The sequence below is a fragment of the Erythrolamprus reginae genome, chromosome 11 (assembly GCF_031021105.1).
Source record: "Erythrolamprus reginae isolate rEryReg1 chromosome 11, rEryReg1.hap1, whole genome shotgun sequence".
NCBI lineage: Eukaryota > Metazoa > Chordata > Lepidosauria > Squamata > Dipsadidae > Erythrolamprus > Erythrolamprus reginae.
Window position 1 is genome coordinate 19,996,334 of NC_091960.1, and position 19,919 is coordinate 20,016,252.

The following is a 19,919-nucleotide window of genomic DNA, read 5'->3' on the forward strand; positions in this document are numbered from 1 at the left end:
TTTAGAGATTCTCCTTAGCTTTTTCTCTTTCCAGCTCCTCATCTGTTTCAACACTTTTCTCCATATAAATCTATAATTCAGCTCCTCAATTTTTGCTGGATTTCTCAATAACTAAATTCCCAGATATTTAATTTTCTTTAGTCCTAACTTCAACCCTGATTCTTTCCTGATTTCTATCTGCTCTCTCGGACCTGTATTACACATATAATCTCTGATTTTTCCATATTGACCAACAATCCTGATTCCTGTTTAAATTTTTGTAGAATATTTCTTATACCTTTAATCATCTCAGTCGGGGTTGGGGTCAATATAATTGCATTGTCTGCAAATAGGTTTAATTTCATTTCTATTTCCCCTATTTTGTATCCTGCCCAGGTATTATCTTGTCTTATCATATTAGCTAACATCTCTATTGCTATTACAAATAACATTGGAGATAAAGGACATCCCTACTTGGTGCCATTTAGTATTTTAATTTTCTGCGTTCTTTATCCATTCACCCTTATATACACTTTATTCCCTTTATAAATTTCTTTTATGCTTTCACAAAATATATCCCCCATATTTAATTCCTTACATAGTTTATGGTTAACTTTATCAAAAGCTTTATAAACATCTAATTTCAAAATTCCTAATTTCCTTTTCGTAACGGTAGCATGGTGCATCACATTTATTACATTTCTAATTGGTTCATTTATTTTCCTTCCCTTCACAAATCCGTATTGATCCTCTTTAATTATTTTTGGTAAAATATTTTCAAGTCTATTTGCCAATATCTTCATAAATATTTTATAATCTTGATTTGCCAAGGTGATAGGACGGTAAGACCCAGGCTCTTTTAGATCTCGATCCATCTTTGGAATAGTAACAATCTCTGAAAGTTTCCATGTCTGCGGGATATCATGAGTTAACAATATATTATTAAACAGTTTCCCCAAGTGCGGCAACAATACATTCATATAGGTTTTATAAAATTTCCCTGTAAACCCATCTGGGCCTGGTTCTTTGGCTTGTTTTAACCCTTTAATTACTCTAGCAATTTCTTCTTGTGTGATTTTTGCATTCTATATTTGTTTGTCTTCTTCATTTACTATTTTCCCAACATTGAGGACTCCTATATTAATCTGCTCCTCTTTATACAAATCCTCATATTTTCTCATTATCTTCTCTAGCTGCTTTTTACCATATCTAACCTCTCCACTAGGATCTCTCAGTGCTAATATATATGATTTTTCTTTCCTCTTCTTCAAATATCTTGCCATTTGTTGCATTGGTTTTGTCCCCCAACTCAATGTTTTTTGTCTCATCATCATTCTCATCTTATTCCATTGTATCTCATCATATACCATCAATTGTTTCCTTTTCAATTTCAATAAACTATTCCAATCCCTACTCTTAGTTAATCTTAGCTGCTCTTGTATCAAGTCTATTTCCCTTATCTTCATTTCCCTTTCTCTACCCCACCTCTCTCTAATATCTGCTTCCATACATATATATTGTCCCCTCATAAAAGCCTTACATGCATCCCACACAATTGATTGTTTAATATCACTTATCTCGTTAATTCTAAAATATTCACATAACCCTGCCTGCAATTTATCTTTATCTTGTTCACTATCAGTTACAAACTGCATTATATCTCCAAATTCTTTGGTTGCATTCCTGATCTATTTCCAATTTTGTCAATAGTGGGGCATGATCTGACAATCAAATACTTTTGATATCTACTTTTTTAACTTGTATGTTGCCCACCCTATTCATTAATATATAGTCAATGCAACTAAAGGTATGATATCTTGCTGAATAATAAGTACCTCTATTTGGGATATCTGCATGGAGATCCACCATATTAAGTCTATTTAAATGTAACATCCTACTATTTCCGATCCCATTTGTTAATTCCATATTAAAATCTCCTGCCAAAAACGTGCCTTCCATAAAGTTATCTAGCTTCCTTTTTGTATTTATTATAAATTGTCTTGTTTTCGCATTTGGGGCATAAATTGCTGCCAGTGTCAACTTCTTATGATTAATTTTCCCTTTAACAAACAACCACCTCCCTTCTCTATCTTTCTGAACTCCAACCTCTTCAAATAAACCCCACTGATGAATAAGAATGGCCGTACCTCTACTATTTTGCGTTCCTCGAGATTCATATACCCATTTCCAATTTCTATCATTAATCAATTTATCCCTTCCTCACCGTCTTTTATGTGTTTCTGTCAAAATCATAATATCCACCTTATTTTGCTTAGCCATTCTCAATATTCTGTAACGTTTTAAATCAGATCCCAAACCATTTACATTTAAAACCATTATATTACACTCATTCATAATATACAATAATATCCCTTTCCCCCTCTTCTTTCACTCTTGGTTTGCTTGTTTTCTCCTTCCTTACCCCAGTTACACCCCCCCCAAGTGCCTCCCCCTGTGCTCCTCCCACCAAAAGGGGGGAGGGCAAGAAAAAACCTTGTCAAATCATGAGGTACTACTCTGGATTGCATTCTCACCCTACTGAGCTCCACTTTCAACCGCTTTTAAATATAATTAAAGAGAAAAAATTCCTCTCCCACTCTCCCTTATCCATTTAAATGATTCCTTCTTTTACTTTTTTTTTAAACTACCTTTTTCCCTTCTCCTCCCAAGAAAAATAAGAGTAATCACTGCATTCCAGAAACATCTCTGATGAAATCACTTCTTCGCTTTCTTGTCCCGCTGGGCTCTTGTTCTTCTCTGCTCCCTTGTAATGGCTTCCACCTGCTTGATTAACTCCTTCAGCTCTTTCTCCCTTTGCCTTTTGTCCTCGTCTGGGGTACTGCGATCACTAAAATAATCTTCTCCTCCTTCTCCTCCTTCAGCTCTTTTTGGCTCTACAGTCCCCCCTCCTTCTGATCCTCGTAGCTCACTCTCTTGAAACTGAATACCCAGTTGATTCAATAATGCCTTTCCCTCCTCAAGTGACTGAGCTCTGAAAATCTTGTTCTCTTGAAACACCAAAATGGCAGCTGGAAAACCCCAAGTAAACTTTTTTCCACTTTGATATAGGTGGCTTGAAATTGGGCGTAAGGCAGCTCTCGCTCTCAAGGTTTCCCAAGAGAGATCTCTCAGAACTCTTATCTCATTCCCATCTTGTTTAAGGCTGGCACAGCTTTTCAAATATTTGTAAATATCCTCAGCTTTTTTTTCACTGACCAAAGTAATAACAATGTGTTATTTTTTAAAGTTTGTCAAAGAAGTTTTTGGGTAGCCTTATATGGACCGTTTGAAAAAGAAAAAGGACTTTAGGTAACACGTTCATTTTAATTACTGCAATCTTGCCTAAAAGGGATAGTTGGAGTTTTGACCATTTGTCCAAATTTATCTTAGTTATTTGTAGTTATCCTTGAATATTGAACTACATTTGGCAGAGAATATTATTCCTAAGTATTTCACCTTTTTTGCAATACAGTGTTCCCTCGACTTTCGCGGCAGATGCATTCCAAGACCGCCCGCAAAAGTCGAATTTCCGCGATGTAGAGATGCGGAAGTAAGTACACTATTTTTGGCTATGAACAGTATCACAAGCCTTCCCTTAACACTTTAAACCCCTAAATTACAACTTCCCATTCCCTTAGCAACCATTTAGATTATTACTCACCATGTTTATTTATTAAATTTTATTTTAAAAAGATTTATTAAAGGTGGATGAAAGTTTGGCGATGACATATGACGTCATCGGGTGGGTATAGGGGAAAAACCCACGAAGTATTTTTTTAATTAATATTTTTGAAAAACCGTGGTGTTGTGGTTAGCTCTGGCCCAGCTCCTGCCCCAAGGACTGTGGATGTGGGGGAGACATCCACATGCTGCAGGCCTGTTTTGCCCCTGGTGGAATCTGCTGATGAAGGCTCCTCTGACCAAGAAGACATGAGTGACAGGGAGGAGGAGAGTGTGGCAGACAGCTCAGAAGGAGATCAATTATCTAGCTCCTCCTTGGATTCAGAACAAGAGTTAATGATACAGCCATGCATGCGGAGAGCGATGCATAGGCAACAACAACTGAGAGATTAGTATCAAAGAAAATGAGGCCATCTGTTGTTGGGTGGGGCTGTGGTAATTAGTGAGGCTGCTATAAAGAGCAGCCTGTGGGTTTGGACATTGTGGAAGATTATCTGATCGTTGTGTTTCGTGACTGCTTTACTGACTTTGACCTTTTGTGTGCTGCTTTTCCCCCGCTTTGAAACTAAACCAGAGCAAAGTGTGTTTCACTTTGTGAAAGAAGAACGACTGTGAATTGCCTCACAGCTGCAAGCTAAGTATCACAGAACTGATAAGGGACTTGTACAAATTACCAGTTTGTTTGGAGACGAGTGCTCTTTGCTATACCAAAAGAGGGCTTAGGTTAAGTGAATTTTCATTATAAAGAACATTGTTTTGAATTTTCAAACGTGTGTGTGTCTGAAATTTGTACCTGTGATTTTTTGAGAGAGCCCCACAGAACACGAGGTATAGACTTTTCGCAAAGTTCAAACCCCTGAAAATCAAGGGAACACTTTATTAATACCTAACTTGTCTTCTAGTTCCAAATCCTGTTTAAAAGTCATATTTTTAGTTATTATCTTGGTTTTATTTTTATTTATTTTTAATCCGGCAACAGTTCCGAAGTCTTCAATCTCTTCTAATAGAAATTTGCCGGTTTCTAATGGATTCTCCAAAATAAAAACCATATCGTCGTCGTAAGCTTGGAGTTTAAATTCCTCTTTTTTTGCTCTTAGACCTTTTATCTTTTGATTATTTCTTATATTAATTAATAGTGTTTCTAGAGCCACAATAAAGATTAACGGTGCTAGGGGGCACCCTTGTCTTACACCTTTCTTTATTTCTATTTCCTGGGTCAGGTCTGTATTAACTATCACCTTGCCTTTTTGATGGCTATATATATCGCACTAATTAATCCTGTGAGTTTGTCACCAAAGTTCATTTTTCTAAATTGTAAATTAAGGTATTTCCAGACTACCTTATTGAAGGCTTTCTCCACATCTACAAATATTAAGGCTGCTTGTTTTTCCACATGTAAGTCATAATATTCAATTGTATTTAATATGGTTCTAGTATTATTTCTAATCTGTCTGTGGGGTAGAAAGCCGCTTTGGTCTATATGAATGATTTGATTTAGTACCGGTTTTAATCTTTTTGCTATGATTGCAGCTAGAATTTTATAATCCGTATTCAAGAGGGTGATTGGTCTGTAGTTTTGGATTAAGTGTTTATCTACTTCATTTTTGGGTAGTAGATTTATATATGTATGCTTCCAGGATTCTGGCAACTTTCCTCCCTTCATTATATCATTAAATAAGTCTAACATAGTTGATTCTAAAATATCTTGTAAAGCCTTATATAATTCAAATGGAATTCCATCTGGCCCCGGGGATTTATTGTTTTTCTGTCTACCCATGACTGATCTTAATTCTGTTATTGTAATGTTTGCATTTAGTCTTCCCCTATCTTCTTCAGAGATTGTTGGTAGATGAATTTGTTCTAAATAATCAATAATTTCCCCCTTCCTCTACCTCTTCCTGATTGTAGAAATTAGAATAAAATTGCTACACTATTGCTTTTTTAAATATTTCATTTGTTTGCCTTTCTCCTGTAGGGTCAACCAATGCTTCAATATATCTTTCTGATTTTTGGTTTGCCAATTTCCAAGCTAGCCACCTTCCAGACTTATTAGCACATTCAAAGGTTTTTCGTTTTTGGCCCTTTAATTTTTGAGCCAATTCCTCTTGGTTTTGAAGAGCAATTTTATGTTTTGTCAAGTTTAATTCTTCTAATTTTTTTAGCTGATGGATTTTTATGTACCGGTAATTCTTCTTCCAAGAGAGTTACTTTTTGATTTAGGCCTTGTATCTTACTCCACTTTTTTATTACTTGCTGCTAAGTAAGATTTATTTATTTATTTATTGGATTTATATGCAAAGATATAGATAGGCCTCTAATATAAGCCTTAGTGGTATCCCGTAGGTTAGCTTTGGTTGTTTCATCATTATCATTTATTTTGAAAAAAAAATTCTAATTCTTTCTCCATCATTGATATACAGTGATCCCCCGTTTATTGCTTCCCCAACCATTGCGAACAGGGTACTTCGCTATTTTTCAACCCGGAAGTCAAAATACCATCTACGAATTTGCTCCCGGACTCAGCTCGAAAGCGGCGAGAATGAACGGCGTGGACAAGCCGTTCCTTGCCGTTCGTTCTCGGCGCTTTCGAGCTGAGTCCGGGAGCGAATTCGCTCCCGGACTCAGCTCGAAAGCGGCGAGAATGAACGGCGTGGACAAGCCGTTCCTTGCCGTTCGTTCTCGGCGCTTTCGAGCTGAGTCCGGGAGCAAATTCGCTCCCGGACTCAGCTCAAAAGCGGCGAGAATGAACGGCGTGGACAAGCCGTTCCTTGCCGTTCGTTCTCGGCGCTTTCGAGCTGAGTCCGGGAGCGAATTCGCTCCCGGACTCAGCTCAAAAGCGGCGAGAATGAACGGCGTGGACAAGCCGTTCCTTGCCGCTTGCTATCGGCGCTTTCGAGCTGAGTCCGGGAGCGAATTCGCTCCCGGACTCAGCTCGAAAGCGCCGAGAGCCAGCGCCCCCCGGACCCCCAACCCGGGTTTGGGGGGCTGCTAGGAAGCCCTCCATGCCGGCGGCAAACAGCCGCGCCGCCCCCAATCTTCGGCTCCTCGCTAGCGCTGTGGGAGTAAAAACACCATCTGCACATGCGCAGATGGTGTTTTTACTTCCGCAGCGCTACTTCGCGAAAACCCGCTCGTTGCGGGGGGTCCTGGAACGGAACCCTCGCAACGAGCGGGGGATCACTGTATATTTCTTTTCTTTAATTATAGATTGATTTAATGTCCATCTTTTTTGGGTATTTGTCTCTTGCTCCCTCCATTTAATCCAAATGGGATTATGGTCTGCCCCTCTATTGGGCAGTAGCTCAGATTCTTTCTTTTTTTTTTGTAAATTCTTGATTGGCCCAGGCCATATCTATCCTGGACCATGACTTATGCGGGTATGAGAAAATAGTATAATATCTATTATCTGGGTGGAGATATCTCCAAGTATCTTTCAGGTAAAGTTCTTCTGCCATTTGAGTAAAGGTAGGGGGCAATGTTTTCCTAGTTTTTTTCTTATTATTGCTTTTATAGTCTTTTTTCCTATCTACTATTGAGTTATAATCTCCAACAATCACTACTTTTACTGGCTCCATCTCTAATAATATTTTGTGTATCTTTGCATAGAATTTGCTTTGGTTTGTATTGGGGGCATATATTGAAATTATTACTGTAGGGGTAGTTCCTTTATTTTTTTGTACAATCAAAATTCTTCCTTCCTCATCTGAATATAGTAATTTATGTTTCAGCCATGTTTTGATGTAGACTGCAATCCCACGTTTTTTAACTGGGGCCAAGGCTACAAAAAGCTTCCCTAACTTTGGACATTCTAAGATTTGGTGTTGATCCTTTTTAATATGTACCTCATGGAAACAGATGATATCTGGATTGTATTTCACTAATTTGTAACATATTTTATTTCTTTTTTTTGGCACATTTATACCTTTGATATTTATAGAGAGTAATCCTATTTCATCATATCGTGTTGTATTTTTAACTCCGTTCCCTGGCTCCTGTCTGGGATCTTGTAATTGCTCCTTCTCTATCATTGTCATTCCATTTGTATCTAATCTCTGGCTCTTGCAGGTTCTCTTCTGAGGTCAGTTCTTCCCTGCTCTCCCCTTCTTTTTGCTTTGTATGTTTTATCTCCTGTGTCTCTATCAATTTAATGTGCTGGTCATAAGAGTTTTTGGCCTCTCTGCTGAATTATTTCTGTTTCCCCCCCAAGAGGGTAACTAGGAGGCCTTCTGGAACCAACCATCTGAATGGAACTCTATGCTGATGTAGCTTTGAAGTGAGAAATTGATAAAGTCTTCTTTTCTCCCTGACCCGTCTAGGGACTTGTTTTAAAACAATGACCTCCTTTCCCTTGTATGTTATTGTATTTTCCCTTACTAGATGATATAACTCATCCCTTGCTGTTTTTCTCAGAAACCCAATGTGCACCTCCCATGGTAATTTGTTTCTGCAGGCATAGCTAGTGTAAACATGGTATATTTCATCAATTTCTTTCAAGGCTCTACTTGGCGTTGACCCTGTGATGCCTGCTATTATCTCTGCCATTGTTTCTGCAATATTTTCTTCTTTGTTCTCCTGTATATTTTGAAACCTCAGGAAAAAAGAAGCTTTCTCAAGTTCCACATTGAGTAGGGCTTCTTCCATATTTTTAATGGCTGACATTGTGTTGGTTTCCATTTCGTGAATTTTTATTTCCAGTTTTTCACTCTTCTGTTCTATCTCCTGTATTTTTTGTACATTTTTAGAAAGTGTGTCTTGGATGGACTCAATTTTTTCATCCATTCTATGTACTCTGTCCTCTACTCTTTGAATATCTCTTTGAATATCACCCCTCACATTTTCCATATTTCCTGTCAACTTTTTATAGTTCCGATCAATTGATTCTTGCATCTTTAGCATGAACTCTTGTAATGACGCCAAAGTTATCTTTGATACTTGGGAGGTCATTGTTGTCACACTTTCTGTTCCTCTAATATTTTGTGGAGTTGATGGTTGGGGCATTGTTGTTGGCTTATTATCACTTTTAGATTGAGATGTGATCGCTAAAGGTCCCGACATCTTGATTAGTCCCAAAATCACCAAATATACAATTTAATATACTATAGCTCACAAGTTGATTGTTTAACAAGTTAATAGAATAATAATTAGGTTTGATTGATAGATTAATATAAGTTAATAAATTAATTGGTTGGGATTGGTTGGGATCCCGATCAAGATGGTATATACTCTTGTCAATCTAACAATTGCACACTAGCAATAGTCAATAATAATATTAGTCAATCAATGCAATTCATCAATAATACTATACTACTAACAATTCAATAATGTGATTGAGAGGAGAGGATAACTATAGAAATCAAATTAAAAAGTCAATAACAGTTAGTATAAATTCATTTATAATTCATCACTTAATATAAAGAGTGTTAGTTAGATGAACAATTGATAGTTAAATAATTAAATTGATAGTTAAATAGTTAAATAGTCTAACAATATAGATTTCCCTAATATATTTTAAATGACTTAAATATCTAAATATCTGAATATTATATATCTCAAATAAGTCTGTCTTAAATGTTATTTAAATTCTAAATAATACAGTAATAAACAATAAATATAATATATATTGCGTATTAAGTACAAAATATAGAGTTATAATATATTGTAATATAGAACTATAGTGTTGCTAGATAAACAAAAAAAATACAATGGGTGCTATTTCGAAATAAGGAAGAGAAGAGAAAATAAAGGAAGTTTACAGATATTTTAGATATATAAAATATATAAATATTTCAGGTAATCAAATATCAGATATCAGTATATGGCTTTTATACCTCCAAAGATTTTCTATGGTCTTCTGTCTTCTATATAAATCAGGTGTCAAAATATCCAAATATTCAAAATGTCCAAATGTTCTGTCACCAGAGTTCACTGTCTAAATTGATTTTATTTATAAAGTAAATTGATTGTAAAATCAAGAATCCCAGATCCTATTTAAAAGTTCTCACAATATTTTGGATGGTCTTGTAAAAATTCCAAAATTCTGAACCAAGTAAATCCTAGTTATTAAGTGTCCTGGTTAGCAGTATTTCAAGCACGGGCTTCTGATTTGCAAAGTCACCTCTAGGCCGCTCCATTTTTTTATGCAACTTCCGCAAACCACCATACCCATTTAAAAATCCACTTTGTCCTTTGCTGCACAATCTATTTTTGCTGTTGTTAATCCAAATCCAAATCCAATCCGATATTGATATTAAGGGGAAAGGGTCTATGGTCTATTTCTTATCACCGAGCTCCAATCCCAAGCTCCGATACCGCCAGTACAACCCTTCCACCGCTTTTAGCAATCAGGCATTGGCCACTGTGAAAAACCTTCAAAAACTTTCAAATAGATTGTCCCAGATTATCCCAATCTTGTAGCAACAACGGCTCTTCTTCCAATTCCCTCTACTGTTGTCAAAACACAGTCCATATCTTCCACTAGACCACGATCTTAGCAGTTACTGCCTCATATCAAACTTGTTTTTAGCTGCTCTTCTCACTTCCCCTTTAAGTGTCAGGCAGCCACGTCTCTGGATCGGCACAGGCTGATCTCTTCAGCTCCGGCCCTGAGGGTATTTCCAGCTCCCCGGGGGGTTTCCTTACCACCATGGCTACGCAGGAATTTCCTCTTCAAGCTGCAAATCCGTCCAGGTTGCAACTGCCTCTACAGCGATCAAAAAAGCCCGAAAACGGAGAACAACCCCGAGAGCTCCTCGGAGGCTGCTCTGCTGCGATGCGATGTCAAACCGGAGCCTGCTCCACATGGTCTTAATGGTTCACAGGGTCTTAAAATGGCCATGATGCGGCCGGCCACTGTTCTCGCCAACTCCTTTTTCAATGGTCGGTCCTGGTCACTCTATCCCACAGATCTTCCGGCGCTGACCACTCCTACTGGCCAGCACCCCAGGTCTTCTTGTTCTCACCAGCCAGCTCCCCAGGGCATCAGACCTCTCAGCCATCTTCGATCTCATCCAGCCACCTTCGATCTCCAGTTTGGCTTCCACCCGCTTTGTTTCTGCTCGGCTCCGCATACGCACGCATACATTCACCTCGCTTTCACTCAGCCCGGCTTCCACCACCTTGGCTGCCAGGTCGCCTCAGCTCCCACGATCTCAGTTCAATTTTTATAGTTGGTGGTCTCAAAACAGTCTCAAACACAGCCACAAATCCCCCCAATTCCTTTCAGCCACACATCAGGGACAAAGACGGAGGCGGAGGCGGAGATCGACAGCTGATCTCACCAGGTTTCCCTTTCTTCGCTGCTGCATCAATGCCTTGAACTAAGCCTCCAGCAGTAGGAATTCAACTGCCAATCTTCACGCGCCAGGCAGTACTGCAAATGCTGTACTGAGATGTATATATCAGAGATGGAGACAGAGACGGGTGGAGGCGGCGCCCCAAAACAGCCACCATCTTTCACCTAGCAGCTGATCTCACTGAGTTCTCCTTCCTCGTTGCTGCCTCAAACGCCTCGAACAAAGCCTCTGGCGGTTGCAAGCTCAGCCACTGATCTTTGCACGTTAGGTAGCATTAAAGAATGCTGTCCCAGACTAATCAAAATTATCTAAATCCTGGATGTTACACCATAGTCTGGCAGAGCAGTACCTCCCAGCTTCCTCCCACTGCCCCACCGGAACCGGAACCTTCAGGATTACTCAATTCCCCTTCTGATTCAGATGAACCCCTGGCTGGAGAGCTGACTGAATCCATTTCCCTCTCTGTCTCTCCAGTCCCTTCCTGCTCCCTGTCTCTCCCTATCTCTGTTTCTGGTTCACTGTGTGAATCGTCCTGCAGTCAAATTGGTCTTCGGTGAACAGACGGCCTCCACTCCTCTGCATCAAAATCAGCCACCACTGGAGCTGGCCTGTAGCCAACCACAACATATTGTAACAAATATTTTATAGCCAACATTTAGAAGTGATATTGGTCTATAATTCTTCACTTTCAAAATACAGTATATGTTCCTTCTTTTGGTATCAAAGATATATAAGCCTCTGTCCAGGAATCCAGAATTTTAGCTTCTGACATAACTGCATTGAATAATTCCAACATTAATAAAGCAAATGTTTCCTCAAAAGTTTTATATGCTTCAGCTGGTAGACCATCCGGTCCCGGAGCCTTTCCATTTGTTTGGTTTTTGATAGCTTCTGACAATTCCATCATCATAATTTTACTATCCAGTGTTTCTTTATAAGATTCTGGAATATTCGGTAGGTTTGCCTCCTCTAAATATTGACATATCTTGTTATCATCAATTATCTCTTGTTTATATAATTTTTTATAATATCTCCATACTAGTTCCTTCTTTTCTTTCTCTTTATGATATAATTGTCCATTCTCATCTTCTAATGATTTTATCCATGTTAAACAGGCACCCATCACTGTGTTCTCCACAATTTGAGGTTGCTCTTGTGTGCCATTTGGGTAGTTCTGAAATGCCTAGGGAATCTTAAAATATAAATTAACTTGATGGACCTAATTATCAGCCAAATATTCAAAATCAATGGTGCTCTGAAATAGTGTGTGGGTATCTACACAACCATGGCTAAGCAGAAGAAAAATGGCAACTGGGAGATGAAAGGCACCATCTCTGTAATTGTATCACAGAATAGAAATATTTGAGATTACATCAAGGTTTTTGCACAACAAAACATTCAGTCTTTTAAAGCCCCTTTGGAGTTAAAGGCTGGGTAGTAATAAGTCTTTTCTTAACAATTATACACATAACTATCAGTAGAACAAACCTAGGCTTGAGAAGAAGATAATTCCCTTGGGGGGACCAAGTGTATTACTGGTATTCAGATGTCAAGGTTCCAGGTAGCATCCAAACTGAATCAGAGTCCAAGTCAAAGTATTCCTCAAAGTTCCAAGTTATTTACCCCAAATCTGAGTTTCCCACCCAATTAAACGTTCACATCCCTTGTTTCCCCCCCCCCAAAAAGTCCACTCAGTTTGTACCAGTGTGGCAAGTCCTTCTGCCACTTCCGCCAAGTGGTGGGCATCGGATGGCCTTGAACCACTCAAAATAACGCTTGGTGGCTGCATCTGTTCCCTCATGAAAATCACCCCTCCCAAGTTTCCATAAACACCAGACCTTCTATAGATAGTGTGGTGAGCCATTAATTTATCACCAACTTCTGCACTGGCATGACACCAGATTTTTCTGATGACCACAGCAATGGGGAGAAGGTGTCTTCTCATTGTGTCCCCCAAAATATCCTGCTCCCAGTCCATTCCACCTATTTTCTTTGATTTAAAGAGAGCATGGAATTTCATCCTAGTAACATAATCAATTCTTCTTCAAGCATAACTTCCTGGGGGATTCATGGATAAATTACGTCAGTGTTTTGGTGACAATACAGAAGTGGTTTTCTATCACTGTTTTCCTCAATATATTTACCTAACCTTCAGCCTTGATATTCCCTAGTCCTTTCCCAGCCAAGTCCTAAGTAGAACCAAACCCATTTAGTTCCTATGGAGACCAAGTTGGTCAAATGCTTTTGTCTGTTACACAAATGGAAAAAGAGGCCACATGCCTCCTTGTGGTTATTCAAATCCCATAAACTGCATAGTTCAGATGACTTTGAGTGAAGCAGATTTAATGTATTTTTCGGACTATAAAATGCACCAGTTTATACGATGCACCAAGATTTCAAAGAGGTAAGTAAGAAAAAGAGTTTTTGCCCTCCCTGCCTGCAGAAGCACTCTGCAAGCCTTCCAAATCCACTGTGTGCCCTATTTTTTGCACCCATTTGCACTAAAAACCCTAGCTGATTAGATTATGGAGGCTGAAGCCAAATACCCTGATTCACTGGCCATTATTTTGGGAGATTTAAACAAGGCAAACTTAAGAGATGAGCTACCAAAATACTTTCAACATGTAAATTGTCCTACCAGAGGCAATAATATCTTAGACCATTGCTATACAACTGTAAAAAATGCTTACCGGGCCTTACCAAGAGCAGCTGTGGGCTACTCTGATCATTTCATGATTCACCTTGTACCTGCTTACAAACAAAGATTTAAAGCCACAAAACCAACAATTAAATCAGTGAGGACCTGGACTGATGAAGCAAAGTTAAAGCTACAGGCTTGCTTTGACTGCACAAGGGAGATCAGAGCAGCAAAAAGGAACTACTCTGAAAAGCTAAAGAATCAGTTCTCAACAAATGAACCAGCAAACATGTGGAAAACTCTCAAAAACATCACCGGTTACAGCAAACCACCTTCCCAAGCTGAAAGAGATCAGCAATTGGCAGATGACCTGAATGTGTTCTACTGCAGGTTTGAAAAGAAACCACAACCACTTATCTGCACAACCTCCATCCCAGACACACCAACAACAGCTAAATCTTCTACAACTGAACCCATCCCATTGGGTTTACAACCCCTAGTGATCACAGAAAAGGACATGAAAGATCTATCTCACAGACAGAAGCCTGGAAAAGCACCAGGCCCAGAAAAGATAACTCCTTCTTGCTTAAAAGTCTGTGCTGACCAATTGCCCCCCATCTTCACCCAAATCTTCAACAAATCACTAGAGTTGTGTTATGTTCCTTCCTGCTTCAAACGCTCAACTATCATCCCAGTGCTGAAGAAGCCCTCGATCAAGGAACTGAATGACTACAGACCAATTGCTCTAACATCTGTAGTTATGAAAACTTTTGAAAGGCTAGTGATGTTCCACTTGAAAACCATCATGGACCCACTGTTAAACCCCCTGCAATTTGCATACTGAGCAAATAGATCAACATCTTGAATCTCCAATGACCTACACTAGGGCCCTCTTTGTAGACTTCAGTTCAGCATTCAATACCATCGTACCGGACATTCTCTTAACCAAACTAAATCAGCTAGCAGTACCTGAACACACTTGTAAGTGGATCACAAGCTTCCTAACAGACAGGAAGCAGCAGGTGAAGCTAGGAAAAATCACATCAGATACAGGTACAATTAGCACAGGTGCCCCCCAAGGCTGTGTACTCTCACCACTTCTCTCTATACACTAACGACTGCATCACAAACAATCCATCTGTTAAACTACTGAAGTTTGCAGATGATACAACAGTGATCGGACTCATTTGAGACAATGATGAATCTGCATACAGACGGGAAGTTGAACAACTATCCTTGTGGTGTGACCAGAACAATCTAGAACTGATCACACTCAAAACCGTAGAAATGGTGGTAGACTTTCGCCCTTTCACCTCTCACAATACTAGACAACACAGTAGCAACAGTAGAGAGCTTCAAATTTCTAGGTTCTATCATATCTCAAGACCTAAAATGGTCACCTAACATCAAAAACCTCATCAAAAAAGCACAACAAAGAATGTTCTTTCTGTGCCAGCTCAGGAAGCTCAAACTGCCCAAGGACCTGCTGATACAGTTCTACAGAGGAATCATTGAGTCTGTCATCTGCACCTCTATAACTCTCTGGTTTGGTGCTGCAACCCAACAGGACCGACACAGACTTCAGAGGATAATCAGAACTGCAGAAAAAACAATTGCTGCCAACCTGCCTTCCATTGAGGACCTGTATACTGCACGAGTCAAAAAGAGGGCGGGGAAAATATTTACTGACCCCTCGCATTCTGGACATAAACTGTTTCAACTCCTACCCTCAAAACGTCGCTACAGAGCACTGCACACCAAGACAACTAGACACAAGAACAGTTTTTTCCCCGAATGCCATCACTCTACTAAACAAATAATTCCCTCAACACTGTCAAACTTTTTACTAAATCTGCACTTCTATTCTACTAGTTTTTCTCATCATTCCTATCATCCTTTTCCTCCCACTTAGGACTGTATGACTGTAACTTGTTACTTGTATCCTAAGATTTTTATTAATATTGTTTCTTCATTGCTTCTTTGACCCCTATGACAATCATTAAGTGTTCTATCACATGTTCTACCATATTCTATTCTATTTTATTCCATTCCATTCTATTTTTGCAAAATGTGGGGGCGGGCATGCAGAGGGTTTGGAAAGCCTGGAGAGTTCTCCTAGGGGCTGGGGGATAGCAAAACGCCCCATATTTTGCAAAAATGGCCCAGCCTCCAGGAACACTATGCAGGCCTCCCAAACCATCTACACACCCCATTTTTGTGGAAAAAATGGGCCCTTATTGGCCTTCTGAAGCCCTAATGAGTGGGGCTTTGGGAGGCCAAAAATGACTGTATTCAGTGTATAAGATGCACCAACATTTCCACCCCCTTCTAGGGCAGTAAAATGTGCATCTTATACTCCAAAAATACAAGTAAGTGATATAGCTTACATATCCAGTGGCCAGAGAAGAAACTCTGCAAAGATGGTTTTTTTAGGTGTTGCTGAATTTAAACAGAAGTAGTGTTGGGCGAACCCATTGAAGGTCGGGTTCAGCGGGTTCGGATGAACTTGACATTGGAGTTCGGGTAGGTTCTCCGAACCCAAACCTGAACCCCAACAATTCTGGCCTGGCGGGAGGTGAAGCGCTGGGAGGGGGAGACAGCGATGGGCTACGAGCTGGACCACTAAATTGTGCTCGCTACCGCGGCTCGTAAGTTCTTGCGGCAGAACCTGCCTCCTGAGCCCTCTTGCCCAGCGGGAGGTGAAGCGCTGGGGGAGGGGGTGTCAGGCTCCATCAAATGGGCAATGGCTGGGAGCCATCAAAATGAGAGAGAACTAGGGACAGGGATTTTCGGCAGCTTCCAGCCATCGCCTGTTTGATGGAGCCTGACACCCGCCATCCAGCGCTTCGCTGAAAACTGCAAAAAGCAGGTAAGTAATTCCCCCTCGTGGCTGTACTTCTTCTCCCCATGCCCGTCCTGCCACTCGCACCCCAGCTTCGCTTCCCCGTCCGGTGCCTGTCCTGCCGCTCGTGCCCCAGCTTTGCTTCCCTGCCCAGCACCTGTCCTGCCACTCACGCCCTGGGTTCATTTCCCGCCTGGCACCCGTCCTGCTGCTCATGCTCCAGCTTCGCTTCCCCACCTGGTGCCTGTCCTGCCACTTGCGCCTTGGCTTCACTTTCCCTGCCACTTGCAGCCCACCTTCGCTTCCCTGCCTGGTGCCCAACCTGCCGCTCGTGCCCCGGTTCCACTGCCCTGCCTGCGGCAGAACGGGTGCCAGTCGGGGAAGCGAAGTCGGGGTGCGGGCGGCAGGATGGGCATGGGGAGGGGGAGTGAAGCAGGGCTGCAAGCAGCAGGATGGTCATGGGGAGGGGAAGCCAGGTTGCAAGCGGCTCGGCTTCCCCTTCCTGCGGCCACCATGCTGTTCGCAGCCCAGCTTCCCCTCCCCACACCCATCTTGTTGCTCACAGCCTGGCTTCCCCACCCTGTGCTTCCCCTGCCATGAGCCTTACCTTTCTATCCGGTGCTTGATTCTGGCACAGGGAGGAAGATGTCATGCGGCGTGGTGAAAAGGCAGTGCGACTCCAAGCTCCAGCTGCGTGGATTGTTCTGTCCTCTCCATGCTGCAGGCATCTGCACAGGAGAGCAGAAAGCATGCCACACGACCGGAGCTCGGGCAGGTTGCTGTTGGTTGTGACCCCAGCTGCCGCTCTAGGCGCTGCAGCGAAATTCAGCATGCAGACATCATAGCGGCAGCGAGATTTGGGCAAAAATTGCCATTTTTTTGCTTCCATGCATGCGTAGAAGTAAAAAAAGACAATTTTTACTGGAATCGTGCCAGAACGTCATTCCTGGCATACTGGTTTCTAGCCCACCGCTGATGCTAAGTGTCTAGAGTAAGCATCAAGGTGTAGATTTTATTTTGAGGTTGCATTTATCAATATGTGGTTCGATGAGTTGAGTGCATTCAGAAAATAGGACAACTCCATGTGTTGTATGAATGTAACCAATATGAGTCAACAACTACAAATGACAGTTGCATAACTGTCTGGAATACAGAATAATGGAACTTTTTTACATTCTCATTCCTTCTTCTCTCCCCCCCCCCCCGAAATAATGATGAGGTACAGCAAGAATCCTTCCCGACTTGCCTCTTTGCCCCATCAAATGCTTACCGATGACACAAAAGGGTTTGCGGGCAAACCGGAAGCGGCCTTGCCATCCTCGATAGCGACAGCAGCAGCCAGCCGACCAGACACGGACAATGTATTCCACTCCAAAAACAACAATCATGACAAATTCCTACAAGGAGAAAAGAAAAGCAGAAAAAGCCAATGAGAGATACTTTTTTTTTTTTTACATGGAGGGTGAGCAGAAAGAGTGGTCACAAAAGCCCAATTGACTTGAACAGAACAAGAAATGTTTACCCCGAACCGCATGATGTACGCCAGTGTTTTTCAACCTTAGCAACTTTCAGATGTGTGAACTTCAACTCCCAGAATTAGCCAGCCAGCATACAAATGGAACTCTAAGGCTTATTGCAAAGAAGACCCTGATGAACTACTTGTACACTTTTTCAGGAAAACTAGATGGAATCACCCAGAATTCAGCTGGACTTGAGAAAATCTTTCTATGATGTTTACTTTGTTTTAGAATCTAATTGTTTGCCATCCAATTAACTGGGATTAGAACTCCCAATCATTACAACCATTGCTGAAACCCTCAGCATTAATGAGTGGATGAGCTATTGTATGTGGGAGTGGATGGAGAAAGCCACAATTGGGGGAATTGTTAAATAAAATGCTACCTAGCCCTCAGAAGAAACATGGATGTCCCTTCTAAGGAATATCTCAGGAGGGATTCTCTCTAGTTTCTTGGCCTGTAAAGTCAAAGAGGGAGAATTGTCCTTTCAGACCAGCAAGATTCTGTTAAAGCAACCTTATGTTGAAGTAGAATTATTTTATCCGGACATGGTTGCTGTTTGGACTAAGACTGACAGTTACATGAATTCTGGTTAAGCAAATATAGTTCCATTCCATTCAGTAACTGTTTTCCCCTAATAGAGAGCTCATGTGAACAGGCCTTGTTTCAAAGTCATGGGCAATTGGAGGAATTAATTCTTTAAAATTGTGTATTGCCACGTTAAGTTATTTAAACCATCTGAATTACTGCAAGAAAAATCTGGAATGCCTAAAATTGCCAAATGGCAGGATATTCAATGAAAACATCTTTTGAGTTCACCAATTGGTTCAAATGCATTAGCACCATTTAAACTCCTGGATGGGGTTGTTTCTAAATTGTCCAGAATCATTTCTAAGCAATTATGTAAATTAAATGAGATGGGATAGGATAGGATAGGATAGGATAGAACAGACAGACAGACGGACAGATGGATGGACGGACGGATGGATGATAGACATACAGATTCCAAACTGGCAATATATTTTAATTAAAAAATTAAATAAAATAGTGCTAAGAATAAAGAACAGGAGGGAGAGACGGGCGTGGTCAGCTTCGTGGCGAAATGGCATCTCTTGCACTCCTGTGAGGGGATGCCGAATCCCCACTGTTCAGGGGCACTGATTCCTGTCGGATCGGCCTGGAACTTCCCTGGAGGGTGGTGGTGAAAAGGGGGTCTTGGTCCCCCCACACACTAGAAAAATAGGTTTAAAAGCATTGTAAGTCCTCTGGAAAGAGAAAATATAAGTTTTTGTGCTGGAGGTTGAGAAGAAAGTTTGGAAGAAAGGGTGAATCACTATGCTGGAGGGATAGTGTCAAAGGTCCATGTCAAAAATCCTTGACACGGATATTTTTTTAAAAAAATTGTTTTGGAAGCTGAGCTAAAGCAGAAGTGGAAGTGGCCGTACTATTAGGGGACTGTTTAATTAGCATTAATTGAACTTAAAAATTAACTAAAACCCAAGAATTTTATAATTTGCTTTGTTTTTGGAAGTTGGGAATAAAATTTGGACTTTTTGAGGTCCAAATTTTAGGCTATTATAATTTAAATTTAAAAGTTTTTACAGAAGCCAAAGAATTGAAAGTAATTGCAAGATCGTATACTGGGGACATCTGCTGGTGAAGTTGAGGTGATATTTGGTTGGATTTGTAATTCCCTGAATATCACCTTGATGCAATGGAACTGGGCAGATTGTTTTTACAATAAATGATAAAGAAGAGCTGAGAACTCAAAAATAAAGAAAACATTTTGGATTTGAACTTTAGCTAAACTCAAAAGGGGGAGAAGAAAAAGAAAAAAAGATAGATTGATTGATTCATTTGAAGAAATTTGGCTTCTGGATGATATAAAGATTAATTGGACATATGGACAAAGCTTTTTGATATATTAACTCTGGATGAGATGGAAGACATAAGAGACTTATTTAAGGATG

General features: G+C 40.5%; 1 protein-coding gene across 1 annotated transcript in view; it reads right to left on the reverse strand.

Annotated features, from left to right (window-relative positions):
• The window catches only part of LOC139174263 (potassium voltage-gated channel subfamily KQT member 4-like), a 389,569-nt gene that overhangs the window by 144,548 nt on the left and 225,102 nt on the right, over window positions 1-19,919 (reverse strand). The window contains exon 3 of the mRNA XM_070764531.1: window positions 17,703-17,829. Within this exon, the coding sequence (XP_070620632.1) occupies window positions 17,703-17,829 (127 nt within the window). The remainder of the gene's footprint in view (window positions 1-17,702; window positions 17,830-19,919) is intronic.